The 27,986-nt window shown below is 39.3% G+C and overlaps 2 protein-coding genes across 3 annotated transcripts; one reads left to right on the forward strand and one right to left on the reverse strand.

The window, feature by feature from the left end:
- LOC111259985 (uncharacterized) lies at positions 1-26,790 on the forward strand. The gene is made up of 2 exons (XM_022832402.2): positions 1-6,671; positions 24,886-26,790. Exons 1-2 carry the CDS (start codon positions 4,577-4,579, stop codon positions 24,957-24,959), a joined length of 2,169 nt encoding a protein of 722 aa, XP_022688137.1. The 5' UTR covers positions 1-4,576; the 3' UTR covers positions 24,960-26,790.
- LOC111259986 (uncharacterized) lies at positions 21,899-27,860 on the reverse strand. 2 transcript variants are annotated; one of them, XM_022832404.2, is made up of 4 exons: positions 27,723-27,860; positions 26,816-26,975; positions 24,099-24,330; positions 21,899-23,789 (listed from the first exon to the last, which is right to left on the reverse strand). In XM_022832404.2, the coding sequence occupies exons 1-4, from the start codon at positions 27,739-27,741 to the stop codon at positions 23,670-23,672; spliced, it is 531 nt and encodes a 176-aa protein (XP_022688139.1). In that variant the 5' UTR covers positions 27,742-27,860; the 3' UTR covers positions 21,899-23,669. The 2 variants fall into 2 exon arrangements, with proteins under 2 accessions (XP_022688139.1, XP_022688140.1); XM_022832405.1 differs by lacking the exon at positions 27,723-27,860 and adding an exon at positions 27,489-27,512.
- Between the last annotated feature and the right edge of the window lie 126 nt (positions 27,861-27,986).

Raw genomic sequence — 27,986 nt, forward strand, 5'->3', positions numbered from 1 at the left:
TACGATCTTTATAGATATCGATACTGAACTTTATGGCAACATCTTCTAATCTGTTCAATCAGAAATTTTCTTTAGTATAGTCGAGAAATGTTTCCAGTTAATTTATGTTTATTGTAGTGTTGTTGTGATGACTGTGCAGTGTTCAACATTATCACCGTAACTAATTTCATTAATGCAGGATTTCGTTGCCTTAAATCAGTTGGCCACTCAGTTGTCCTGATAGTTATTTACAATGTTGACCAACACAACAGTTCGCGTAGCGCATTGTTTCTTCCGGTTCTCGACCCCTTGGCATTTATGTGTTGGCTACGTTCATGACAAAAGCTGGTCAGCGAACGCGATAGGTTTGAGAATGGCGCTTAAACGAACATATACTTTTGCTCTATGAAATATTTACGGTTACTATATATTAGTAATTTCACAGTCAAGGTTTATGGATGAAACACTGCAAGAAAAACACTGGCATTACTTAATCGTTGTTGTTTCAAGACGTAGATAAATATTGAGCAACATGGAAAATGTAGACGCATTAAAAAAGCACTATAAGAACTTAATAGGTAATTTTGTGCGTACTCATACATCAAATTATATATTGCATAATTCTATTCCTAGCCACTCATATACTAGATGACATAAACTATAAAAACATGTATGATATAAATGTAGTAAATCGCATAAAAAACGAAGTCAGTTAAATTCCATTCGTGAGATTGATGAAACATTTTATGGTCTTAACAAGCAGATCAGCTACAGAGAAAGTGATATACTAACGGATTGGGGAATTGTAAAATGGTGCTAAGACGGAACAATGTTAGAAAAAAGTCACTGGTTAAGCGGCCCAGCAGTTGGCTCAAGCGCCAAAAAAGTCCCAGGCGTCGTTCACGACCTTCGAAGCTTGCTGGTGGAGATCCGGAAATGGCCCATCTACCCATAAAACGGGGCATCGATATGATTACAGACGACATACCAGAACTGACTATGCCGTTGCTAACCGATTTCGCCTTCGGAGTGCTATCGGCAACAGCACCATTCATTGTTCAGGCTGCTAGCAACATACTGTATTACATGCGTGATCCCTCTACCTTCAGCTAGTACGCGTTCTCAAGCTGAAAGCTCATATCTCCTGTGCTTCTACAATGCATTTATCTTGATAGCGTAGCACGCTTCAACAACAACATGTCGAGCTTTTGTAACAACGCGGGCTGTCGTGATAAATAATATTTATCGGCGCAAAATTATAAGTAAAAAATATTTCACCGTGGAAGGAAATTTAGTACCTATGTTTGTAGCGAAGTGGCAGGTAGATTACATGTAGCAGGGAATCTGTGGTGTGTGAATGTATGAAGTTTACAGGTGTTATTATTAAAAGCCTGTCTACATTTTTAGATTACACCTTTTTCATTCAGGATTTCTAATTTCACTGTGCTATGCTTCGTGGACTTCTAGTACATCTCATTCCCCTACCTTTATAGTTTATTATGGGTGTGACTCTCCTTTCACATGAGGTTTCCGTTCATGACCATAACGATTTTGTGCCGGTTAATAGAAGTTAATAGAGATTTTTCCTGTTAAACAGTAACGGTAAATGATACGCTTTTCCTGTTAAACAATAACGGTAAATGATATGCTTTTCCTGTTAAACAATAACGGTAAATGATACGCATATATGATGCATAATGCGGTAAATGATAATGATTTAACGGAGCTGATATGGTACCCTCTTGTTTTACTTTAACGTATTTACTAAAGCATGTAGGGTATCCAAAATAGTTGTACAATTAGCCCTGACCTATACGAAAAGATTTCTCGGAAAAGTTCTCTGGGCAGAATTTTTATGATTTTTTATGCGGCACAGCCTGTACTTCATCGTCATCCACTTAGAAAGAAGTGGATGACGATGAGGTAGCTGAAACGTGGCTTCTGGTAGGATTCTTTTTTTTTTTTATTTATTTAATTTAGCTCTAAAATGGACAAATCAATTACGACAAACGCCATCAGATACTGCGTACTACCCTTCAGTTCGCGAACGATCGCCGTTATCTCAGTTATCATTTGCTTAGTGGGAAAATGGCCAAAATAAGACAATATTATTGGTGATGAACTAGTTTAAGCGATGCACTGGTTTATTCTACGACAGGATTCGAGCCAAGTGTCAACACTGAAGAAAACGAAGAGCCTTTTACGTGCCACGTGTAAAATCAAACCACCTAAATTAAGCCTAAAAATGAATTTGTAGGAAACACTAAGAGTTCCAGACACTATTTTCCGATCGACTTTATATAATGTAATATTATTATTATGCCTGACAATTACGCTGCGCTTTTGATTACGCCGATCTCTTGTTTATACTATTTTCATCCATTTAATATAACCGGCACCGGTAAAGCAATCAAAACGTTTGGTAGCGTGACTTTGTTATTTCGCAATGATGAATCCCTTCGACATACGCAGCGGGTGTAACTTCACTTGACTCAGATGAATTTGCTGTTGAAGGTCGAGCGCCCACTTTCAAATATTTTCATTAGTCATGCGATTAGCTTTACTTCCTGCCTTTGCTATACGGTCTCTCTGTGTATCCGCTTCTCTGTATTCTACCAAGCACATGCTACTTGACAACTTTGTGACTGGTTCCGAGCAGAACTCAATGTTGAGTTGCGCTGGGTGCTGAGTGCTGATTATATAGCATGAGCGCCTTTCAACTTGCACCATCTCTATCTCGCGCTGTACGTTGGCTTTCTTTCTCACACTGTTGCCTGGAGCCCTGGTTTACCCTCGCTTCGGACGGCCCTCGCCTGGCCCCCTCTCGGGTCACCATGAACGCATGCGGCGATGACGATGTTTCGTTTTGGACTCACTCTCTTGTTCATTCTCACCGTCTTTCCTATTGTTCCACATTTGCTTGCTTTGTTCTCGCCCATGTTGTTCTATATTGTACAAATACGACCGCCATACTGATGGTGTCGACTGCTGTCGTTGACTCGCTCGCTGCTTGCTTCTGCCTGCTGAAGCTCTGTCGACTGCGGAATGGAGGAGTGTGACTAGTTATGCTACTACCGTGGCTCTATCGCCACCATAACCGCTGCCGCCGCCGCCGCCGCTGCTGGTGCTACCGACCGTCTCAGCAAAATGGCGAAGCAGTGCTGCCACTGCTACTGCTGGGTTTTGGCTGAGAAGAGGAGGTAGGCAGACGAGCCGTCACAGCACTGACTTTAGTGGCTTTAAAGGCGTGCTGATCGTAACAGTAGGAGCAAACGCCAATATTAATGGCTCGAACTGCTTCCTTATCTAAGATAAATATATAGGGATGCATGGCAAATGTCGGCAAGCTGAGTTGGTCTGGTGAATGATTCTTATGGCAAATTTTGACGGAACGTTCGCGCGTGCTGTGGTTAGTTGCCGTGGTGACAGTAAGGAGGACTGCACATTGACTCCTTTTACGCCTGCTGTTAGTGTTCGGGAGATAATATTCATATCGCCGTCAACTCTCAGAATAGCTACTGCCGAACGCTTGCTTGCGGAAAGATTTTGAGGATAGGAAGACAAGGACCTGCTAAATCGACCTGTATATCCCACTGCCTGTGAAATGAATGAAAAAACTGACTGGCGACAACTCCCGGCATAGAACTGGCCTCTGAGCCTCTGTGGTGAGGCTCAGAGTCGGCGCCACCGTCTTCGATCTATGCTGGTGCGTGTGTTACGAGTAAACGTGGAACGTCATTTGTGTGTACGTTTGGCTGACGCACATCCATGTGTTCAAAACCGTCCTCGTCGCACTAAACGGGAGCTGGATAGCGGCAAAAAAACGGTCGATAGGGTACAGTTCCTGTACGGTTAGCTGTCTTCGCCAATTTACAGGGGCACTATTCTGTAACAATAGCACAGCAGTGACTATAGCTTCTGTGGATAAGGGCCAGAAAAAAACCAGAACCAGTCAGAAAATCACACTCATGATGGAGGAGATAAGAACACGGATGCCACAGCTGATATTCATGTGAGCTTCAAAGCGATTTCTTACATTCAATCAATTGTCCGCGTCACGATCTGTGCCGGCATTGTTTGCTGTCGCAGAGCTTTGTTGCGAATGTCCAGTGTTCCGCGCTCGGCCTGATTGATAACTGATACTGAGGCTTGATTGAGGAAAGAGGCGGGAGAGAACACCGGCGCTAAATGCCGGGCCTAGTGTGCGATACCTGCTAAATAAAAATGTGAGGCATGCGTAGATACGTGTGGCCTATAGATGTGTCCCTGCCCAACAGGACACCGCATCAGAAATATCACAACAACGGCAGGATCCGAAAAGTGATCAGAATCGTCAGAGCAACATTATCGACGGGTCAAGCAATATTCCGAAGAAAGGGTCAGCTTGTAAGGTTTGTCCGTGTGTGCCCTTACTACTACACACAGCCGAAGCGATCCGTGCGAAACTCTATGCAGCCACCTGCAGAGTAAATGACCAAATAAGCAACTGGGGAACGTCGGCACCGATCTAAGGTGAACACCTCTCACAAAGTATCTATCTCGATGTTGATTTCGTAGAACGTAGTAACGTTCAAAATTGATGACCACTTAGACCGCAATGTCAAAGTTATCCCGCTCATGTGAGGGCTGCTGCCGGCAGGTAGTAGACTGTCGTCTGGTTCCCGCCGCTTTTCCCGGACCGAATCAATGGTTTCGACGGAACGGTTTCTCGCTCCCATTACATCCGTTTCAGCTGTTGGCTTGGTGTCTGTTGAGTGTGTTTGTGTTTCTTTACTATTCAGCGCTAATACCCAATGTCCAGGACGGTCCGAAGCGTCTATGGCTTACAGTTCTGATGTCGATTTCATTGGCGATTCATATTTTTTCGCATCTCATCTCATCGGCAATAAATCCCGCTGACTACAATGTTCTCGCGAAGAACTTTGCCGGTCGCGGCACATTCGACCGATCAAAACACAAACATGTTATCGAGAATCAGTACTGCTATATATGCGAGACAAAAGTTGGCGCCAAGAGCAAACACTGCTCGGCATGCAACAAGTGCATAGGTGAATTCGACCATCATTGTAAATGGCTTAACAACTGCGTCGGCGTTCGAAACTATCGATGGTTTGTCGTCTGTGTTACCTCTGCGCTGGCTTGTTCGTTGTTTATACTGGGCCTTGGGCTGCGACTGTTAATTGAACACTGCCGTTTACTGGCCGTCCTTAAAGAAGCCAAATTTCAGCAGGCAGCTTCTAACTGCACATCTGCGTACGGAAATGTCGGTATTGGGAGCAGCGATCGCGCAGGTCAGCTGTTATCATCATTGATTACGCCGCAGTTACAGGCGGAACGGGAGCAACAACAGTCTCGAGTTCTTTCTTTGCCGTCGGAGAATCCTTCTCCGAGCCTCGAGCAACTGCCCACTGTTGCGGTGCCTCTCGCTGTCAACTGTACGCTTGTGTCGTCCCTTGTGGAGCAGCGATACTTACTTCACATCAAGATAGACTATGGCCTTTACCTCTTTCTACTGGTGATCTGTATCGTGCTCGCGCTTCTGGCCGCAGCCCTTCTAGCCCATCTGCTTGCATTCCATATGTTTCTCTGGCGTAAAAAGATGTCGACGTACGAGTACATCGTGTCAAAGCGTGAGAGAGCGCAGCAGGAGCAGCTAGGCTACATGGAACGAACTGTGTGTTGCTGTTTCAAATGCAAGCAAAAAGTCAATCAAATTCGACCGTCTTCGTTGGCAAATGTCGAGGACACAATTCGGCCGGACTTGGCACCGGGTCAACAGCAGCAGCAATGCGACTTCGAAAAGGCCGACAAAGAGAACCTAGCTCGAAAAGTAAGTTCGAGCCATTCACAGGTCTCACGAATGGCAAGCAATAAATCACACACATCGTCCGTGATCACTCACGAAGACTTTAAACGAAAAGGTTCGTTCGCTGCCGGCGACGTGTACATAGGAACGCCGACGGTCGACAAGATCATGGCGGATGAGATGAGTAGGCGGAGTGCATCGCTCCACCGTCAGGAGTCTCTGGTCAGGCAGGATTCGCTGCCGCAAGATCCTCCAGAGGACGTCCGACCGGGCTCGTTAGATGGCAGTCGCTCAGGACGATCTGTTTCTCAGCAATCGCTTAACAAAGCGCCGCAACAGTTCCCGTCGACGGACAGCGTTCATCTACCAATCGAAGCGGATGTTGTCATTTGCCAACGTGATGGTGAAAGCGTCCACGAAGCACTCAACCGAGGTCACTCGATGATAAACCTCCTGCCGCAGAATTCGACGGATACGCTATTAGAGTACGACGAAGAGGTCTCGATGGTGGCCGGTGGAGGCGGTGACAGCACATTAACGGAGAAGTGGCGTAACCACGATTCAGGCTATTCAGAGAAGACGAAGAGAGGCTCGATGTCGGATGATCTCGATCTTGAAGTTGTCAACGTAAAAGCTGACCAACGAAGAGGTCCAAACCGCAGCGGCGAACAGGAGATAAACAGCCACGAGTGGCCAGACCCGGCAGAAGAAAATCAACAAAAGCAGCAACACGGGCAACAAGTACATGATGGAGAGTTGTTGGAAGCTGCTGCAAACGGTGCCAAGACTCCAAAGGAGCAAAAAGTTGATCCACTTATGCTCAAAGCTATGGAACAGGCAATTCTGCGACCTCAGTCTTTGCCGGTAAAGCTGTCGCCGTTAATTGGTAATAACCTTAGTCCTGTTAATGCTTGAGAGTATGTAGCGTCGTAATTGTTCCGTGACACAGCAACTGTTGCCCTTACATCGTTCAGGGCGTTATAACCAAGGAGATGTATACAAGATCATTTAATTACTATTGAGTTGACGCGATTGCCGCGGACACCGATTAATAAAAGAGCTTGTGTTGTATCGCACGTGTAGATTAACGCAGAAACGACAGGGTGGTATCGTAGCACTACACACGTCTGTAGTTTTGCAGCATGGATCGGTGTGTGATGGTGGCAAGCACGAGATGAGTGCCGATACTGAAATGAAATCGAACGACCAGTCATGTGTAAGGGAAGGATAACGATAACACCGGTATTTGAGAAAGATGCAACGTTTGACGGTTGAGTAGCCCGTAACCACAGGCAAGATTCTTTTACTCTGCAAGGAATACTCTTAAAGTTACAGGTCTCTTTGAGATTTTACTGTATGTGTATATCCATAGATTTCGATTATTATTATAACGATCCATTGCTATTATTAGGATGGTAGTACAATATGAGGAAATATATTTAAACAAGAATCTCTATAATGTCTGTTCCGGCGAGCAATCTACGTGGATCAAGAGGGTAAGCAAGAAACCTAGGCGTCTGTATGATCAGAAGTCTGCCATCGTCATGGACATAAGAAAGCAGGAAGGAAAAATACGAAGGAGTTGGACATACAAATGTAGATGGATTTTATAGTTCTGCACTAAAGATGAGTTTACATTTAAACTACAGTTAAATGTGAACTATGCATTATAAGGACAAGCGTGACTTTCGGTCATAGCTGATGTCCTCCTATTAGAACTTACTCTTTGGTAGAGGTCCTGCGCTCCTCACTGACCTCCGATCCAATCAATAGTGGAACAGACGGAAGCGTTGAAGATTATCGAAATGTAAGCCATCCACGCACTATCTACGATCGATTTTGGACGTGGGATGGTTCGTACATATAAGAAAAGGGTAGGAGAGTGGCCTCTTCGGTGAGCGTGAATGAGTGATTGCTGAGTAAGGCATGCCATTACGTGAGATGTATACATGCGTATGTAGGTGACCAAGATCTGTAGTAATAATGACATGAATCGCACACGCGGTGACATTATAAGCAGCCGTATACATCGTGGTAGGTGAGAACAGGCATATTAGGTGCAACCCAAACCAAATGGAACTTTGCAACGTTAAAATTCTATCATTTACATATAGAGTAGAGCTCGAGAGAAATACAGTCATTGATGTTGTACGATCACTGCTACCACAATGCCGCCAAAGCAATGATCTATTACTAGCTATTGACAATGTAGTTTGTGGCCTTCTCTTTGAGAGACGTTTAGGGAGTGGAAACGTTCTGATTGACAATAGAGAATTAATTGTACGAAGGGGATGAGCCCTATGAATGTAGACGGCACAGCAATGACAAGCACCTGCGTTGACTCTGGTCAGCTACGGAGGGAAAACTCGTCATTTTGGGTGATATAACAAGTGTCTGTAGGCGATAACAGAAACAAGGAGAAACTACGCTAGGGAATAGTGCAAGGAGTTCATAAGGATCGTATTGACGACGTCAAATGGCGACCTAAGACTAAAGCAGCTACGCATACGTAACAATAAGATATCAATATAGTTTTTCTACTACAGCTCTTATATATATATACTAAGAATCATAGAGTATATTAGTATTATAGCTACGAGATATTTTGAGAATAGGATAATAACAACAATACGAATGGTATTAATTACCGTAATGGTTAGACAAGGAGTGGATGAATAACACGAATGACAAGCACTAATTATTATGCTGGTGAAATAGTTCAGTAGTAACTTTGGCCACACACATTTACAGTATTGTAGGTAAATTACGTTAAAAATTAACAACATTCTAATAAACACAGTGACAACGTAACGACCTCGTAGAATATATCTGGACAAAGACTAGCTCCTACAGTCGCTGCATTTATCGTAGGAGGAAACATGCGACTTACTACATTCGAAACAATAGACGCGTGTTAAGCCAAAAATTTAGTTGTTTAATGCACAAAATCCTAAAGCATCTATTAGAGGTGATAAAATCATGTTTCTTGTTACTTCTTATTTATAGCCAGGAAAATAAAATGCTAGAACATTTTATATATATATGAACAACGTGATTTAACGTACTAAAAGTGGGTTGTCCTGTTTTCATTTTTGTCTCTTTACTTTTCGTCAATAAATTATAACAGAGTTAAGCTCTCCCGCGTATTTTCCGACAAATAAGCTTTGTAGACAATTTGCGGCACGTACAGCAATCAGTGGAAATCTTCAGCTAGGGAAATTAGGAGTTAACTATAATCCGGTGACGTGTTAGTAGTGAAGTGCAAGATGAACACGAAGACTCACTTTTAGGCTCTGTAGCAACTTATCCATGCACTCATTTAATCTCAATCATCTTTCTGCTACATCTACTACACCTCACTGCTGTACGTACATACGAACATTATATAGATGATACAATCGATTACAGTTCCATCTGTGAAAACGTCCAAAGCGATATCCGTCACTGCATAATGATCCTAAATAGTCGCTCTGTATATGTAGTTCGTACTGGAGGCAAGGAAAACGAATTGTCGACGTTTCTCTACACAACACTCTCCCTTGTATTTAGAAACATTAATAATAAATTATGTGGACAAATTGTCTACGATTAAGTAGATAGATACCTATTAAACATATATTATGCATAGAATTTTATTCATTTCATATTTTTGTATTCGACGATGTTTCGACATGGACATTGTTAAATACCTCCCTGTCTTTTTTTTTATGTATCCTATAGCGACCAATAAAAGGAAAAAAAAAAACTTTATTTATTCACCAAGGTTTATCTTGGGTTTTTTTTAATACCTCAAGACACAAACAGACTTTCACACATATGTAAAATATTCAGGATCGTCCCATTTCCGATAACGAACACATAGTCACGTGATATATAGTAAAGCTGAACTAGTTCTGATTGAGTTTCCATAAACTTCGCTAAGACCCTATGTAGCCCCCACACGAAAATTAGATTCTTGTTGACTATGCTTTTTGTGTCAGAACACCGTATTTTTTGGATTTTCTAAAATAATTATAAAAAATTCACTTTTGATAAATGGTGGAATTTAGTCCATCGAATGAATATATATTGGTTTCTTGTTGCTTTTAGCTTAAATTCAAATGTGATGAACTGAAGCATGCAAAGGTGAAACGTAATCTTTTTAGTAGAAAATACATCCAAAAGTAAGTGGTCTTTTATTGCAATCTTGAGTTTAAACCGAAGATGTTGATCTTACAAACTAGATAAAAAAAAAAAACTGGTTCATTGGCAATATGACAAACTAATATGTCATGAATGTCGTTCTTCCGTTGGTTAAACAATAAGCTGTTGTTAGGCTTGTCCTCATAACAAGAGTAAATGCTGATTTTAGCTAGTCCCTTTCAGGAAAGTCCATGAAATCTAACATTGTGCTTCTTGCGTCTGCTATAAGATTACCAATTTCGTTTTTAGTTAAAAATGACTAATTGGCGTAACTGTTTGTTGGTTAGCGGTTCATGCTCTTATTAACGCTAACCATCTTCTGCTTTAATCTTGTACATAATTGATTTACTCTATTGTTCTTTTTGTTTTTAGTGACCATAAAAACTAAAATTTCAGAACATGGAAACACTATGTAGTGCATTCATGGTAATGCCAGAGGCTTTTGGATCCGCTAACTTTCACCGTGAAATGGGGCGTGAGCATGACCTACCTACAGTTTACGTTTCCTCAGCATCTATTATGGGCCTATTTGTACACAGGGATAGATGTACCAGTTAGAGGAAATTAGGTAATGCCATTTATTTTTTTTTGCATTTTTCTATGCATTAAAACAATTCAAGAATGAATAAAGAATGCGTTTGTTAAGCATAAACCTACTTCAAGGCTTGTTACTTCGATGTTCATGTATTTCGACAATTTATATTGGTGCTTTATTTTAGTATATTGACTTGCGTGTATTAAGATTCGTAGTTTCTTGCTAAACTAAGCAAATAATCCTTAAGCAGTATGTCCTCCATTAAGCACATAAAATTTTCCTTTACAAACGCCCGCTAATGGTAAACGTCTAAGATGACTTTGAGAGTTTGTGTATTAGTAATGGGCCGGCTCATCCGACATTGTTCTTTACTTTTTTTTGGAGCTGGGCTTATTAGGCGATTGCTTATTTAAGCAAAACATGCTAAACCCTCATTACTCGTTGACAGGCTGTAGTGTCAGACCAAAATCAATGTTGTTCACTACTGCGTCGCCTTCAGAAACTTGACAACTCACTGTTGACTGACTGCTTCTGCTAGCTTTCATGTCAGGCCAAAAGAAACAGCGTCAGCAGCTCACATGGTAACCTGTAGCTCAGTAGGCGAGGCATGTAGGATGCAGATAGTATAAACAAAATTGTATTGGAACCTTTACGATTGTGCCTGACTTGTTTGCGAAATCTGCTTAGCCGGAGCTGTAGGCGCTTTTCTGTCCACAGCCTATGGATATAATGCACCCTGTCCCACTGAACAATGATTGAACAATTTTTCTGATAATACTATTGTTCTATGGCTGTCGAAGGCCTGTTCCACATTTCGCTGGCGGTGATGAAGATGAAGGCCGGGCCTATTGAAACTGCCAATTTGTTCTGCAAATTTACACATCTACGTACCACAAAACACGTTAGGACGGGAATACTGTATATCCGATCGCACAAGGGAAAGTCAAATTTGCACGAGGTTGTCACACTGCGTTAGTGTTAATCATTAAACGACCTATTTTAGACAATTTATTTTGCCCCTTGATTCTAATCGATTGAAAATTATACTGATATAATAGTAAACAAGCCAATGCACATAACAGTCAATGAGAGTAGCTAGATTTTTAACGTTGATTGCCACCCTACAGTTTTAGCATCATTGCACGGAACAGCTGCATCTGGCCTATAAGTCAACAAAGATACTTGAGCTGAGTCTTGCTGGCTAGGGTTTTTACTCGATCGATCGTTTTGAACAACATTAAACTACTCCACACTTTGTCGAGAGCTTAGTCTTGTATTATGATCGCTATCCTTTATTGCTACCCATTTTTTATTGATGGTAAAATCTAACAATGATTAGTTCATCGGTAAATGACTTTGCTTTTATGATGCGGAAAGCTATTGGCGTTGTTGTGTTATCTTGTCTTAGAACAGCACAATAGCTTTTTAACTTGTATGAGACCATGTCTTATAAACGGAGTCAAGCATCGTCAAAGAGGTCGCTTATACGAAGCCGAATAGATAAATTCGTATTTGGTGCACCGTCCTTGACAAAAAGCACTAGGCGACATTTGTCTATGAAGGCAAGCAACGATGAACTTAAAACAGTTGTCAACAAAAATGTCTATGGTAGTAGCTTTAGGTAAGCTTTACTTTAATACAGAATACGATTTCCGATACATACGTTAATTAAGATCTTTGCCAGAAAGAGGCACTTGCTAGTTTTTTCTTCAGAGTGACTATACATACAGTATCTAAATGCTAAGACGAAATGGTATATCACCATGATCGCCAGGTCGATATTTCTTACGATTGGAGCGTGATGGGGCCACGGTGACCTGCCGGCTTCAACGACAAGCCCAGACATTCTACTTAGTCCGGCGCTGTTATTTTGTACAGTAAATTTTTTTTCTATATAATTCTTGCTCATCCTTATTTTGTTAGTTTAGCTTGGGCTAGTGCAATATGGAATCTGTGTTTATTATAGTAGCTACCGGAGCATTCTACGAAGGCGTATGCTATTGCCTCGATTGCTATTACTGCCATTATTCAGCTAGGGCAACTGCTGTGTTGGTATGAGGATCTGATATGTACGTTGTTGATTAATATGAGGTCTCTTCGGAACATCGTGTATTTTCTAGTAAATGTAAGCTTGTTTATTTTTGTTGAGCGTTAAATATTGAATAGATGCATATCATCAGAAGCACCAGATTTTTATTAATCACTGGGTCTCGTCTAGTCCGCCGAGTTCAACGCAAACTCACATTCAACAAGCCTATACGCAATTGATGGCGAACATAAAACTGTTCATAGCTGCGGTCAATTGCTTTCGTTTATGCAAGCTCTACGTATATAAGCGCAGATTTCCTCTAGGGGCTCTATTCTTACGAACCCCGTTTTGCCTGTTCGTATTCGTGTGTTTAGGCAAAGCACCAACAAAATTGAGTAGACAGTATCTCCCCTTCGCCACGTTGCGAGGTGTTCAAATCTAATTGACCGTTAAGTGCTGAGTCCGTTCTACGGCTAAGCATCAAGACGTTTTGCCACCATTTAGCTTGCCAACGAGGTAGGGCCGTCTGGACGATTCTAGGCGTTATTTTTCCATGGTACAGAAAACTTCTGCTCGTCTCTACAAAGTATTTGATAGAACTAGTCTCTCCTACGTCAGGCAATCTTGGGAGAAAGCATATCGTCATAGTTGAACGAATTCATTATCTTGTTCAGTGAAATAGCTCGATCGAGTATTTGATTTGAAACCACTCAGAATGGTTCTATCCATGTTTTCCGTAAGAATCACTTGGAAGTGGTTGAGGCCCATTTCTAAGGGAGTATAATATTTTAAAACAAGCATCTGATAAAAAAACATGGAAGTTTTTATATCTTACTATAAAACAGTAAATTTCTGTAAATATACAATGACAACAAATTAGATAACGGAGCTTATTTCGAATATTAATAATATGTCATATTAATGAACATCATGATCGATAGTAGCGCGGACATCAAAACCGTCCACTTAATCTAAGCAGGCAATTCCATACGAACGCATAGTCTAACTGTAGATAGTAAATAACTGTTTACTGATACAACCGCGAACTCAGTCCATATCGGCAACTAATAAACGAACCGATATGAAACGCTGCAAACGTTGGAACACTTGGTATGCCCATGATAGCGATAACTTGGGCAATTTTAAACAGTGGTCAAGAACATTGCAATGTTCGATTAATTGGGAATTGACAAGCTGGCAGAAGAACCGTGCTACGGCTACGTATTATGATCAATTTTAAGTTTTTTTAATTTTATTTTAGGTTAGAGTGAGTTCACTTGTGAAGCCTTCTTGGCAACCAACGAGTCTGTTTTACAAATGCAGCTAGCGACATCTGGCGATGATACAAGGAGGAACGGGACCGCGCACTTAACACTAAATAGATTCTTTTGATGAACGTAAACGTGTGTAGATAGAATCATGAAAAAACGTTAACTAGCTACAATATTTAAGTAATAACTTATTGATATGAAATAAATACTTCGGTTAAGCAAGCGTCGTGCAGACATTCAGGAATATGATGAAGTGGTTTATGGACTGTGCTTTTACTAAAGATTTGCGTATGCGTAAGCAGAATTTGTCTAATGGGTACTATTGACAACGCATAGGCGCCGTGCTAAAAACTTCTCAGTCAACTGATGTATCATCTGGTATTTTTGTTAGCTTTTGTCTGTTTGTTTTTCTACGAAAACAAACACCATTAGATCAGTTAGGTACCGCCTTTGTTAGTTTGTGTATTTGCGCCGTCGAAGACCCTTTAGACCAAGAAGAAGGGTTATCAACACTTCAAGACGAAATCGATGAATTAACGAATACAAAATATACAAAATACAAGATCGCTTTCATGGCAAGGGAGCTATTAGTTCGTTGATATTATTGTCATGAGGGTGTTATGATATGCGAGAAAAAATACAAGATTTCTAACTCCATCTTGTTGGTTAGTTTAACCTTTAACTTTATGACCGTCTACTCCGAATACAAGTAGTCCAGAATAACACCGTTTGCCTTTGCCGGAGCGGGTGACATTTGCTTGAGGCTGACGCCAATCGATGCCGGGCAAAGGTCTTCTTAGTGGTTCTGAAGTGCGGGGCACGCATACTTAGAGCCAATACACAGTAAGGATATTAGCTAACACACGAAAGGATGTCGAAAATACACTTTGAGTATATGATATTTGTGAAGACTTTGTGGGTTTTATGAATGAGTTAGCTAATACAAAAGAAAAAACTATAGAAAAGGCCAATATTTGATTCGCCGGAAAGCCTTTATGGATGTTCTTTACATTTGTAAGAAAAATGGCTGAAATGATGCTAGCAGCTATTTCTAGTTCAATGAATCCGCATAGGAAATAGCTTTTATTGTAACTAATTAAGAATGAGAAGAAGGCACTATTTAATCCGTACATATTACTTACGTATTCCTTGTTTGGTACTGTATCGGAATTCTAAATAGATTTTGACACTTCATGGGTCAGATTCTGCCGTAGACAGATGTGCTAAGGTTATTCAGTCAGTGTCAGTTAGAAAAGTTGTATGCCTTCATTATGGACGTAAGTGCAATATGGACGTAAGCGGCAGAAGTGTGGGAATGCTCCACATTTCATAGAACGATTAGTGCTTTGAGTTAGACGATGAATTAGTACCAGACGAAAAATATCGGTATGCGCCATTTTTTTTTCTAGTCATACATAAGCTCAATGCATATATGCTAGACTCAGGGGATACAGCCTTATAGGCTAAACAGTTTCTAAGAATATCTCTTCTTATAATAGTAAAGTATATACAATAAAAAAAAATAGCCATTGAATACCAAGCCTGTACAAAAAACCTACCGCAAAATACACCTTCATAGGGTACTCACTGCGTAGAGGCCCAAAACGCTTAGTTACACCAGAGACAAACGGACGTTCTATTCGAATGATAATAACTCAAAATTTGATATAACTTGACCTCCCCTCGCCCGCTTTTCCTCGCAATAGCAGTAATCAATATTTATTAACACATACGAACGTACATATAACATCCAGCATTCCTATTATCGTAGCAGTTATGTTAAGGTGATATCGCACGAATTTTACTGTTATTATTATTGCTCTTTCGACCTGTTGGTGTTCCGAACGACGGCACATGGATGCATTGATAACGCTATTGTTATTATCATTTATCGATTGCCAGAACTTAGCTAGACGACTGCTGACTATGGAAAAACGGCAAGACACATATATATGTAGTGATTACTGAGTATTACGGCTGCGACGATCATCACAGGTTATGAGCAAGGAGGGAAATGTGGCGATACTTTACAGGCAAATGGAAAGCAAACTTGCTGTTTGCCTCTACATACATAGAGGTTTTCGGCAACACGGTGCTAATTCGGACACCGGTGCCATGAAGATCGAGGGCAAAGGATATCCGGTGAAAACGAAAGCAGTACAACAAGTGACGGATTTGTTCTGGACGCTTTGTATAGTATTTCCATGATGATGATGAGGACGTTATGATGAGACGGACACGAGAGATCAGCAGGAAGTCATTAACATATCCTTAACATATCTAGGGGGAGCGTAGGAGAACAGCGATTAACAAATGAGTTGATACGTCTATTTCGGAAATATAGTGCCAAATCAGTGAGTTAATGGGGGATCAATGAATGAGTAACCTGTGTAAGTAAAGGGTCGTCCACATTACCCAGTGGTACATTAACAATACATGTACAGTATGCTTAGGGCAATATTAAACAATTATATTGAGAACATAGTCACTAGTAACTAGCTTAACTGTAGCAAATATATTCATAAAGAACCGTAAACAAATGGTTCATAGAAGTATCTTCAAAGCCAAAAAAAAAGTATTTAAGTAAAATAGATATTAGCATGAACTAAAATAGGTGTCCTTCGCATTTATGATACTGTGAAACAGGTTGTTCAGTTTGCACATAATTTACTTAAAGGTGTGTATAAGGGTCAAATTCTCTAACCTATTTTACCGATTATTTTCACTCGTTTGATTGCATATATTGTTCCAAATAGAAGAGTTTGTTGCCAATAATTATTATTGGCAACAAACTCTTCTATTTGGATTATTAATATTAATATATATAAATTGTAGGATGAGTTAAATTATTTCTAATGCGCTAACGAGATCTACCTAAATATCGAATGTGAATAAGTGTTGCACACCTGGTATAGCATTTTTGTGCACGATTTTCATCAGAGTCATTTCAACACAATATAACTGATTTGGTCATAGACTTAGTATAAATCCTTTCGAATGATTCCTTGATTTTCAAATATTGTTGTTCAATTAATCACAACCAATAGGAATCACAAGAGTCGACTAGTAAACATATATGAAATGGCCTTTATCTTGCAAACGATATATCCACGAAGTAAATTATTAATATGGTTCGATTGACTTCAAGCAACTTTTGGCAATATTCGAAATTCTCTGAACGTAACGAAACACCTATAGAAGATGTTGGAGTAAACACTTGAATAGGTTTAGTGAGCATGTTAGATCATTCTTCGTTTGGTTGGCAGACTATTTAAAGCATTGACTTGGGTGAAGATGTTAAGATAAGCAGCCTTTCTTTATTTGTTGTGTAATTTAATACACTTTTTTAATGTTTATTAGACAAAGCGAAGTCTTCCTCTACTTCTTAGTGTATTTTGTCAATCATAGCCTATTGCCTTGACAATTTTTAAGAGAAGCAGTGGAAGTGATCTCTTAGGAAAATTTTGTAACGCTGATTTTTTCTAAGAAAGCTAGAGACAGCCTTCATAGCGAACGTTTTACGTTTCAATTACACTCATTCAATACACCCCGTTTGCCGAAATATGCTAAATCCACCAATGACCATACGATGAAATTTAGTTCCTCTACCATAGACGACACGCAAGTCAGTTGTTCTACCTGTATATATCGATGAAAGACTAATTTCTGAAAACCCAATAAAAAAGCATTAAAATGTGATGATATAAGGTTTAAGCAGAGAGGGTAAAAAAGGGTTCGTCAGTCATTAATCAGTCACTAACAATTTTAATAAACCGAAGTCACTTATTTTCATAGGCCCCCAGAAAACTTTCAGAACTCTATTTAAACACATACAAATAAGTGTTACATTTTTACGGTATGCACGACGCGAATCATATCGTACTTTGCCTTTTTTCTGTATGGGAATATTCTAACGTGATCGGGTTTTCTGTCGCGCTACATTTTATCAACGGCATCATTCATTTCTGCGACGCAGCCGTGCGATGTGTTTTAACAACTTGAAAAATTACATTAGCAACGATGGCTAAACCTGTAAATGTGAGGTTTCTAAGCGACTACTGATAGAGTGCATAAGCACGACTAACTTGATACCTATTACAAGTATAGTACATAATTAGACAAGGGAACATGAAGAAAATTCTTTCCCAGATTTCTAGTTGCATCAGGATAAGTGATAGTAGTCATTTAATAATACAAACATTTATTGTTATTATTATTACCTTTAATTTGAGTATTAGCTATAGTCAAATGATGCAATGATTCAAGATATATATATATATATATATGGTAATTTTCATAAACTGTCTCAGTTGTCGAGAATTGTGGGACAAATACGTATCTGTCTTCGCGTGATTTCGTTAGATAACCAAGCATCTTAACAAGCCCGAGAATTACTAATTCCAATCTGTTCACACCTGCTTATGTAAATATATTGAAATGTTGTTGTACAATAGTTTTTATAATTTATAAAGTGAATAACATTGAACATTAGAATATAACAAATAAATAATGTGGGTGCTTAAGTGCTATTTCTGATTATAGTTACTACGTAGTAACTAAATAATAATATGTCTCAATAATACCATCTAAATACGAAACTGATTGGTGATATATAGATTAGTACTATAACCATTAGACTAAACGTCAACCTTAGAGAGTAAAAAGAGAGCTACATAAATAAATATGTGTTGTTGCGAAAGTGCGAATCTACGGCACGCTTGGCATTGCCAGTCACAGAAATGATTAATGCACTACTTTAGGTTAAGAATTAATACAGTTAGTAATAGGTTAGGAAAAGTACGTTCGAAGCTGAACCCAATAGTATGCTGGTAAAATCCGACTTCTTCCTCAACTGTTCTAATTGAGCTCTATTTTATGTGAATTTTGTCTTCCTTTTTCCTGTCGTACTTATATATGGCCGACTTGCTTCGAACGCATGAATGAATTAGTTGTTTTGGAACGTTTGCCATTCTCAACAGCTCCGATTATAAATAATATAAAACAATCGCTCCATGCGGTATTTTGATGCCAACTACTATTGGTTGTAATGTTATAATTTACAAACAGTTGGGCACGGAGTACATAAACGCAACGCCGCCAGTACCTACCCCGCTCATGTCCTGAGTCAATAAATTGCTGAGTGTTTCATCACGACAGAACGTCGACACGTGAAAAAACTACGTTGGCATTGCTGGCGCTACCGTTTCACTGTTTTAGCAAGCCTGACTTTACCGGTCGCACCTTTTAATCGTCTGGCTCGCTCTTTTTTTTTAACAAAGTGTAGAACTAACCAGCATGGAATTTGGCCATTATTATTAGCACATCATGATGGCCGTATGAGGACTACACAGGCAGGCGACGAGAGGACGAAAACCCGATAGACACATCCGCACAATCATATGTTATCTGAGTATTTCGGACTTCTGCATTTGATTTTCGACAGAACGAGTGGGCGGCCACTCCTTAGCAGGTGCATTCGCCGTCAATGGCCCTCGCTCGGGAGTTCGTTCAGCCATATAAAAAAAGTAAACGATGGTTCACCATCGTTTCGCCTCGACTTTCTCCTTGATTAACATCTTGCTCCTGGACCGGTGTACAAAAATTTTGTATAGACAACAACACAGAAGTGCAATGACTGCTGCTACTGTACCATACACTATAATAGAATGATGTACTTCTGTCTTGTAATGGTTAAAATGAAATTTAAATGATAGTTAACAAGACTGAAGAAGTTTTCACATGGAGTATTGAAGAATAGGAAGAATCTAACAATCAGCATAAGCAGCAAAAAAATAAAAGGGAAATGAGCAGTACACCCTTTTAGTGTGATTATGTTCCTCTTCATATAAAATGACAGTTTGCGTGAGGGCGCCTAATTTGAAACACCCGGGTATATTGAAAGCTTCTAATAGGCACCAGTTGAACCATAGCAGATACCTCATAGGGTCAGTTTAATGGTCCACTCACCATGTACAATCAGTAATGCTATTTCACTGATAATTATGCATTGCGTATATACACGTAGTCAACGGTCACTTCTTTGGTATAAGTAGGTAAAGTTCATGCAATACACTAAGCCATTCCTGTTAAGTTGTATCCTTTTAGGAGAAGAGAATTATGCTAGAAATATAGACGTTTATATTAGAACAACGACATACATCAAAAAAATCAAAACGAGGGACACTAAAGCAGCCACATTTACGACGAGGTCTCAATATACATTGCTTCGTATTTCTCACCCTATAGCATATTTGAACTAAATTACTGTGAAAAAGAAAAGTCGTTTATGTCCGTTTATATAACCGCTCTTAGTCCACCTTGGCACATTAGAAGCTCTCCCAGAATTTTTCATATCAGATGTAAGTATTAGTTTGGTACAATTCTAGTACTGAACCAGTTGTTGTGGTCACTGTAAACCTGACGTATCGTGTGGGAATAGGCAGCCTACGCGGATATATATGTACCAGAAACGCGGTTTATATAATTTTACAGTTTAGCCCAACAGTGAGTCACTTCTATACGCAATAATTTAGGTATAATTTCAAATGCACACTTACACATACGGTAGTAACTTTGTGCATTTTTTGAAAACCAATTTTATTAGGTTTGTGCTTTTTTGACCTGGCTCAACGCGTCTCTTTTCAGACTGAGGTGTAAGATATATTTTTTTTCGCTCTCTACGAGTCTTCTGAGGGCTCTTTGTGAGCTCCACTTGCTGTACAAACTTTATTGGCGACGCCGGTATTAGTTAGTTAAATTTTTATATATATTTTTAATAATTAATTAATAAAATCATGTTTGTTACAAGATCTATTAAAAGATGTTCTCAAGTATCTCTCATCTAATGCATAGCTCAATGGCGCTATTATACTTACAGTGGTTTGATAGTCGCAGCCTTAACGTAATTTTTGTTTCGTGAAACTTTTTATAAAACGTTTTTTGAAACGTTTTTTATTTGGCTTTATTCATGTCATTTATTCATCGATTTAACTCAAGGCGATTAAACTAAGGGAACGTGTTCCGTAATTGCCTAGGGATAGCTTGACGGCTATGGAACTCAAAATTCTGTTTCATGGCGTCGTGATACGATGGCTAATCTATTTTATGATGTCGTAAGTGCCTGCACCTATTGTCTAATTTATCCAATTTAAACTACACAGATCATACCAACCGATTTTCACCCCGACATACTCAAGTGTTTCTTGAAAGTAACTGGGGTCGAACCACCCACATTTTCATGTTTGGCAAGAAACGGCCTTTCTGACTATCGGCTATGCCCAAGCCGATACTAATTTATTTAAGCTTCTGTGAAGCCTTACTTAGGAGCCACGACACGTGCATATTCAAACACATTCCTCCCTATGCTAAACATAAATGTTTTTTTTAAAATAACCAATATTATCACATGTTTACATACAGGGAATTACTTCCTTTCAAATTTATCAAGGTTTTCAAAGAGCACTTTTCGAGACGAACGCTCTTTTGTACTCGTAGGTCAAAACCTCTAGAGGACCAAACTGTAGCAATTCGATTCTATTTCTAGATATTTAATATTTTACTGTCAATTCTCTTAAGCAATCAATAGGGTTTGAATTGCATACAACGTGTAGTGACTATCATTTTTTCAACCATAATTTAAAATCAAGTCATATTTATGATCTAAGATAATTTTATATCAAATATACTGAATCAAATAAAAAGCTAGAAAGTAATTCAGAATACAGAAAAAAAAAGTACAGCACCAAGCGTTCTGTTCGTAACTAACTTTTGCATGGTTTTCTAACTATAGCTAAAATAGCTTCAAATATCTTGAGAGTGTTTATTTTGATGACTGCTCAATTCAATCAATCAAATATTAATATATATATAATTAATAATAATTGATATATATATAATTATAAACAACCAACGGACTCATTTAATAGGAATCTCCTTTTCTACTTTTACGCAAATTAGCTTTTACTATGTTAATTTTAAGGCAAGCAACACTAATAAATGTAATTAAATAATACTCTTGAACGACATTTTGCATGCTCTAAACAAAATAATCTTATCTTCGTCAGCGCTTCGTATAATCACAGAGACGACACAACAAGGATAATAACCACGAACAAAATCACGTGTTTTTGCTTACGTGAATTATTCCCTTTTATTATAGGTAGCTCATTCGGTTTCAGTTGAGTCAATGAATCGACGGTAAATTAGTCATACACTCACGGGATGTTTGTTGACTTCGACGTTTATCTCTTTCTCTGATCGTTTTACGGAACCACAGTCTCTCTAAGATTCGCGGATTAATGACTTTTTGTTATTTTATAATCGTGCCAATCACACGGAACAAACCATATAACACCTCTCTATAATTGTTTATACTTTTCTTTTTTCTATATCCTTTTTATATAATAGACTCACATTCGTATTAGCGGTCAAGCGCAGTCATACCGTCTAAAAAATATACACATTGGACGCATTAGCTCTTTTGTGGTTGGATAGTGTATTCTCTTAAACAGCGGTCCATACATGACTCCGACTTCACGCATCCGCCTGACAGTCGTAACAAGATTTCATACAAAATTAAGCGCCGATCATACCTCAACAGTCACTCAGGGGGAACCAACGAAAAGAACCGGACCAGGCAGGCTGACATAGGAAAACACTGGGATTATCAATCAGTACCTTGTTGTATTTACCAGTTTAAGCTTTCACCATACCACAAAACAACGGTTAACAGTAAGTTGCCCAAAAATGCGTTGCACCGGCTTTGAGCACGCAAATTACAATAACATAATATTATAATAACAACAATGATGGCAAAAGTTGACACACTTTAATTTAGTAACTACATAGTGATTATCAAACAATTATGTAGATATTAGCGAACGGACTAGTGTATACGCGGATTAGCTATTAGTATGTGATTATCGGAATAAATATTTAGGTGTCTTTCAATTGACAGTTTTCCGCAGAAGCATATTAATCGTATTTTCACAGATGTGTTTTAAACACAAACAGCTTCCTATTCACTTCAGGATCGAACTGACAACGACCAATGCGTAAAACGTTTTTCAAAAAAAATTTCAACCTCTATCTTCATGGGCCATCGCATGTAAAATCACTTCCAACCATCGTTTTTTGCATATCTTTTTCACATACATTACTGCCGTATGTAGCCACCTACTTTTATATTTCAACACGAAAGACACAGATGAACAATGCAAAATATCGATATCATGTTTTAGAAAAATGCTTAAATAGGTCTGAACAAGGTTGCGGTTTTTTAACGAGAAAGGAACGAACATAGTGATGGTCAAAATGTTCGCTATTTCTCATGCAAAAAGGGGAGCACCTTCAGTAATGGCATCTAGTCAGCTTTGCTAATTAATTATTGAAAAGTTACTTTGGTCCATCTACACTCATTTTGTCTCCCCCTGGCGATCTCGCTTATTAAACTCTTGTGCTCCATCTCTGGTTGCATTTCACACATCACATTTAAAGTTTACCGTAAACCTATATATATATATATATATATATATATATATATATATATATATCCCATCATAGAAAAGGAAGGAGTATCGCGACGATGAGGGGTGGCGGAAGGAGTATGAAAACACGAGTTCCCAGTGCTATGTTTTGGGAAGTGCAGGAAGCGCCGAGAAAGAAAAATGATTATATGAAATCGATGAAGTGTTAGTGCGTATGACATTTTATCGAAATCGTGTATTCGATTTCCCCCCTCGACGCTTTTTGTATTTGCCGGAAACTCGTGTTTTCATACTCCTTCCGCCATCCCTCATCGCCGCGATACTCCTTCCTTCTCTAAGATGGTGATTTGTGTCTATATGCTGAGAACTGAGAACCGCAATCCTACTTTTTGCCCGCTGCGGCAGCTTTTGCCTCGGCGAGTCGTTTTTCTTCAGCTTTCTTGCGTGCCTGCTCTTCCCGCTGTTTTCGTATGATCGCCAAGCGAGCCAAGTCAGCGCGAGCCTAGACAAGAGACAAGTAAATTTTTACGTCAAGCGTTGGTGATGACGGCGATAGATAAAAACAAAGGGCAGCATAGCTAATCGTCTAACAGCACGTAAGAAATTCCTCGTACCAAGATAGAAGAGATAGAACTTGTAAGTCTACCAAACCTAACTAAATGCGTCCTCCTAGTCTCAAGCGCTGCAAACCTATTTTTTTGCGCTATAGTTAACCCGGGTTCGCTAAGTGGCTTGTGTAATTATCGCTTGAGCCTCAAAACAACGACGGCATCCTACGTGCTACATAAATGTGAATTTCGCAACGCTTTACCTGTTCAGTGAGACCGGCAGCGTGGAGCTTTTCGTAATGTGCCTTATTGCGTTGTTTTTCAATTTCCTCACGCTCTCGGCGGCTGAGCTGAGCTGGCTGATCCTGATCCGTAACAGCCGATACTTTCTTCACTTTCCTGACAACTCGGTTAGGGTTGTCGATCTCGATCAAACCTTCAACGCCCTTCTTCTTAGTTTCTTCTTCTTCTTCCTCGCTAGATTCCTCTGATGATCTGTGCATAAGGAAACATTTCAAAGTATCTAATGAACTGGTGAATATCTAGAAGACAAATTAAGTTATTGAGCGTTTCGCGCCGATTTTATAAATGCGTATCCGTCTACTGTAAAAGATACAATATACAAAAACAACCGAGGTAGATGTTAACGTGTTATAAACAAATGTTCCATTGGGAATTATAATTCAAACAACAATTTCGGACGAATCGACTTCAGAGCGAATGTTTTTGCCTCTAAAATATGATTGTGAGAAGATGATGACGCTCGACACAGTAAGGTTGCAGGTGTATATATGCCATGATGATGAAAACTGGCATAAAAATGGCCACCTCATAACTTAAATAATTGGATTACTCAGATACGGGGAGCGAAGGGAATCCCTGTAGTAGCAATGAACGTATCGCGATATTAATAAGGTAATCAGTCTTTGAAAGTATTAGATTGTTACTTAGTATTAGATTGACTTTGAAATTTAATAATTTCTGAATTTTGTGTCGAACTAGAAGAAATCTGACTGGTAAACCCTTTAATTTTTTTGGACTTTTTTTCAGGCGAAATGAGTTCAGGAAGGAAAACATCCTCTAATTTCGAAAATCTACATTTAGCAAATGATCCAAACATTTAATAGTGATCGGACTGTTGAAGTCCAGTAAGGAGGTAATCAGGTTCAGTTGCCCGAATGCATCGCCGCAATCAAAACGGCTTTTCCAGATATATTCCACGAGCAGTTTTCAGAACTTTACTCAATAAAAAACACGCTTGGAACATACGGTCGCCATAGACGATATATGGTTCAATCTCTACCGCCAGTCGGATAGGGACCAGGTGAGAGACTGGAGTAGCTTTAGAAAAAAATTGAGTTCGTTGGCAGTTTGGACAAAATTTGAATGTAATCTTATTGTAGTGCTTGCAGTGGACATCGAGGGCATTTGCTACTATAAGATAGTGGCTGAAAAAGAAACAATGAATGCAGCCCGTTATCTCGAGTCATGCGAAAGACATGGACAGTCAGAAGGATCCAGTCCGGTTACTTAATGATAACGTTGGAACTCATCACTATGCCTCAATTTCTTTCTAGGCTAAGCAAAGGAATACCTAAAGTTGGCTTCAATCCGATTGTCCTCTTGATATAAGCTCGTGTTATGGGGCTTTCCGTTCCCTAAAAAGTATCAATTCACTATGTCACTAATGCCATAGATGGAAAAGTTACATATAGAAATGCGAACGCAAATCCATGGCTGTCCAGAAGCTGCCGGAATTGTGGGACAAATGTGAAAAATATATAAGTACAACAATACATCTTGAAAGTTCATTCTAGTTACACTAGTCCAAAGGTTATTCATATACCAATAAACAGATATATAATAGATAAAACAACAAGCAGTTATTCACAACTAAACATCCTCGTTTCTCTTTTCTGCAATCTAAGGTTTTTAGCAGACTAATTTGTACCGTGCAAATACGAAGTCTTTAACTATACGCTATATATGATAGTAAGTCATAATTACAGCAAATTTCATTCCTATGAATATGTATTTGTTTAAGAATAATTACTCAATTATTGACTGTTAATTCGTTCATGTTGTACATGCGAGGTCTTTTTGACATTGTTTGATATTGGAAGATATTTTTCTATGGTTCTCTCCTTGATGCTTCACTAGTCAGATGAGCTAAACCTTATTACGTGATTTGCTAAACTATGGTTCTAATATTTATCGCGACACGATTATTTACAATGATATCTATTAACCGTTCGATCAGTCTATAGACATAGTTTTTCTGAGAATCCTTTACTTATTTGATCTGTGAACTCAATTGGCAGTCCAGTAATTTCAATACACCATAACCCGTCATATTTGGCATAACGATGCGTTTAAGGTTTGTATTCAAACAGAGCTGATGCGGATTGCTCGTAGCGATGGGACTCCGGATATTATTAAAACTTACATAACAACATGCCCTCATATAACAAAGTAAAAACTTACATAGCCGATCTCGTATTATATGATTGACAAATTGTATAATACGGAATGGAATACGAGCACAAAAAATTGGGAAATTTAAAAAATAGCTCATCTTGAGTTCTATCGATTGGAATAAGTAGAATATTTTAATGTGATAGGTATTCTTGCATGAATCGCTGCATTGGCTTCTAGCTTGCTATCTAGAAATTGCGAATAGAGTTGAAACAGTTTAGAGGAACAGTGCCATGAAAAAAAAACGTGGCAATCGATATGAACTTGAATTCGCCCCTCTAATTGGTTTGAAAATTGCCCTTTCGTGTCGCTAGTATTTGTGTTGACAAAAAATAAGTGCAAATATACCCTGTTTATAACTAATAAGAGAATAAACAATACAGGCAGCATATCACTACTTTCCCGGAAAGCAGTATGAAGTGTTGAACCCTGCAATGGTCAGATAAGTAATTTCCCCGCATATTAACGATTATAGCTAGATTATTTTGTTTCATGTATTACGTACTCTTTTTCGGAGCCAGATGCACTTTCGTCATCGTCATCTCCGGCATCGTTTCTTCGTTGTCTCCACTGGCGCTCCTTTTCTTCTTTCTCCTGTTGGGCTGCAACCTCCTCTGGGGTAGTGAAGTGTCGGGGTTGACCCTTATGACCACCTCCCCCGCGGCCTATGAACAAGAAGCGGTTTAAAAGCGGATAAAAAAGACATGAACATTAGATTTACCATGTTTAAAATAATTAACCAGTACAACTTTACAGTATAAAAGTACCGTTACAGCCAAGCGAAAATAAATAAACCATTAAGTACAGTACGTAATTTCTTAACATGACGGACTTAGTAATCAAATACATCTTACCTCTTTAAATTTATGCTTAAGACTAAATGTTGATGGTATCCTGATCGCTAAATAACAAATCAGATTCAAAAATTCTTTAGAGACAGAAAAGAACTGCTTTATATTAAGGAGACTGGCCTCTGCAAAATTGTATTAACAGGGTAGCCAACTGTACATGAATCAGCAGCTATCACCCGGCACTACCTAGTATGTGGTACTGTTTATGCAACATAAACATGTTAGAGCAGTTTGACATTTTATGACTTCTGTACAACAATGTTAGGTTTGACATTAATAACAAACTTGTTTATATGGCTCGCTCAATTTTTGGTATTAAGCACGTACAGTCCATCTTTTACTTAGTTAGCCGTGTTGTCCCCTAGCGGCCCCAGGCCATCTGTATCGATATAGGCTCACCCAGCCAGGCGCATGGACACACAGCTAACAGCAGTACAGCAATTGTTAACAATGTACACACACAAACACCTTTATGGAGTATAAGGCCTGTTTGCCATATCGATTGCTGACTTAGTTTCGAAAACGAGCTTAAACATCGATCGGCAGCCACCTTACACTTACCCTTTCCTTTCGGAGGCATTCTGATGAAAAGTTCTAAGTTGAAAAACTGACGTAGTCAATAAGTATTTGGCAGCAACGCTAGCGATGGTTAGTGACAAAGCTCCGACAGCAGGCGGCTGAATAAACGCATTGTTGGGCTAGAACCCGCTTAATGAACGGGCGGTCTGCAATTTTCTATCGGTTCGAAAACAGCCTGTATAAAAAGAGTCCACAACAAGCAATATTACGTGCCACACCCAAGTTCACTAGTTGCGCATCCGCCTC

Source organism: Varroa jacobsoni, unplaced genomic scaffold (genome assembly GCF_002532875.2).
Source record: "Varroa jacobsoni isolate VJ856 unplaced genomic scaffold, vjacob_1.0 scaffold_389, whole genome shotgun sequence".
NCBI classification, from domain to species: Eukaryota; Metazoa; Arthropoda; class Arachnida; order Mesostigmata; family Varroidae; genus Varroa; species Varroa jacobsoni.

Excerpts from the sequence above, each read along its gene's own strand:
- LOC111259985 (XM_022832402.2), top strand. The coding sequence starts at position 4,577 with ATGTCAAAGTTATCCCGCTCATGTGAGGGCTGCTGCCGGCAGGTAGTA. Across the intron at positions 6,672-24,885 it reads AAAGCTGTCGCCGTTAATTG|GCGAAATGAGTTCAGGAAGG; the intron begins GTAATAACCTTA and ends ACTTTTTTTCAG.
- LOC111259986 (XM_022832404.2), bottom strand. Across the intron at positions 24,331-26,815 it reads GCATCTGGCTCCGAAAAAGA|ATCATCAGAGGAATCTAGCG; the intron begins GTACGTAATACA and ends CCTTATGCACAG. Across the intron at positions 23,790-24,098 it reads CTGCCGGTCTCACTGAACAG|GCTCGCGCTGACTTGGCTCG; the intron begins GTAAAGCGTTGC and ends TCTCTTGTCTAG.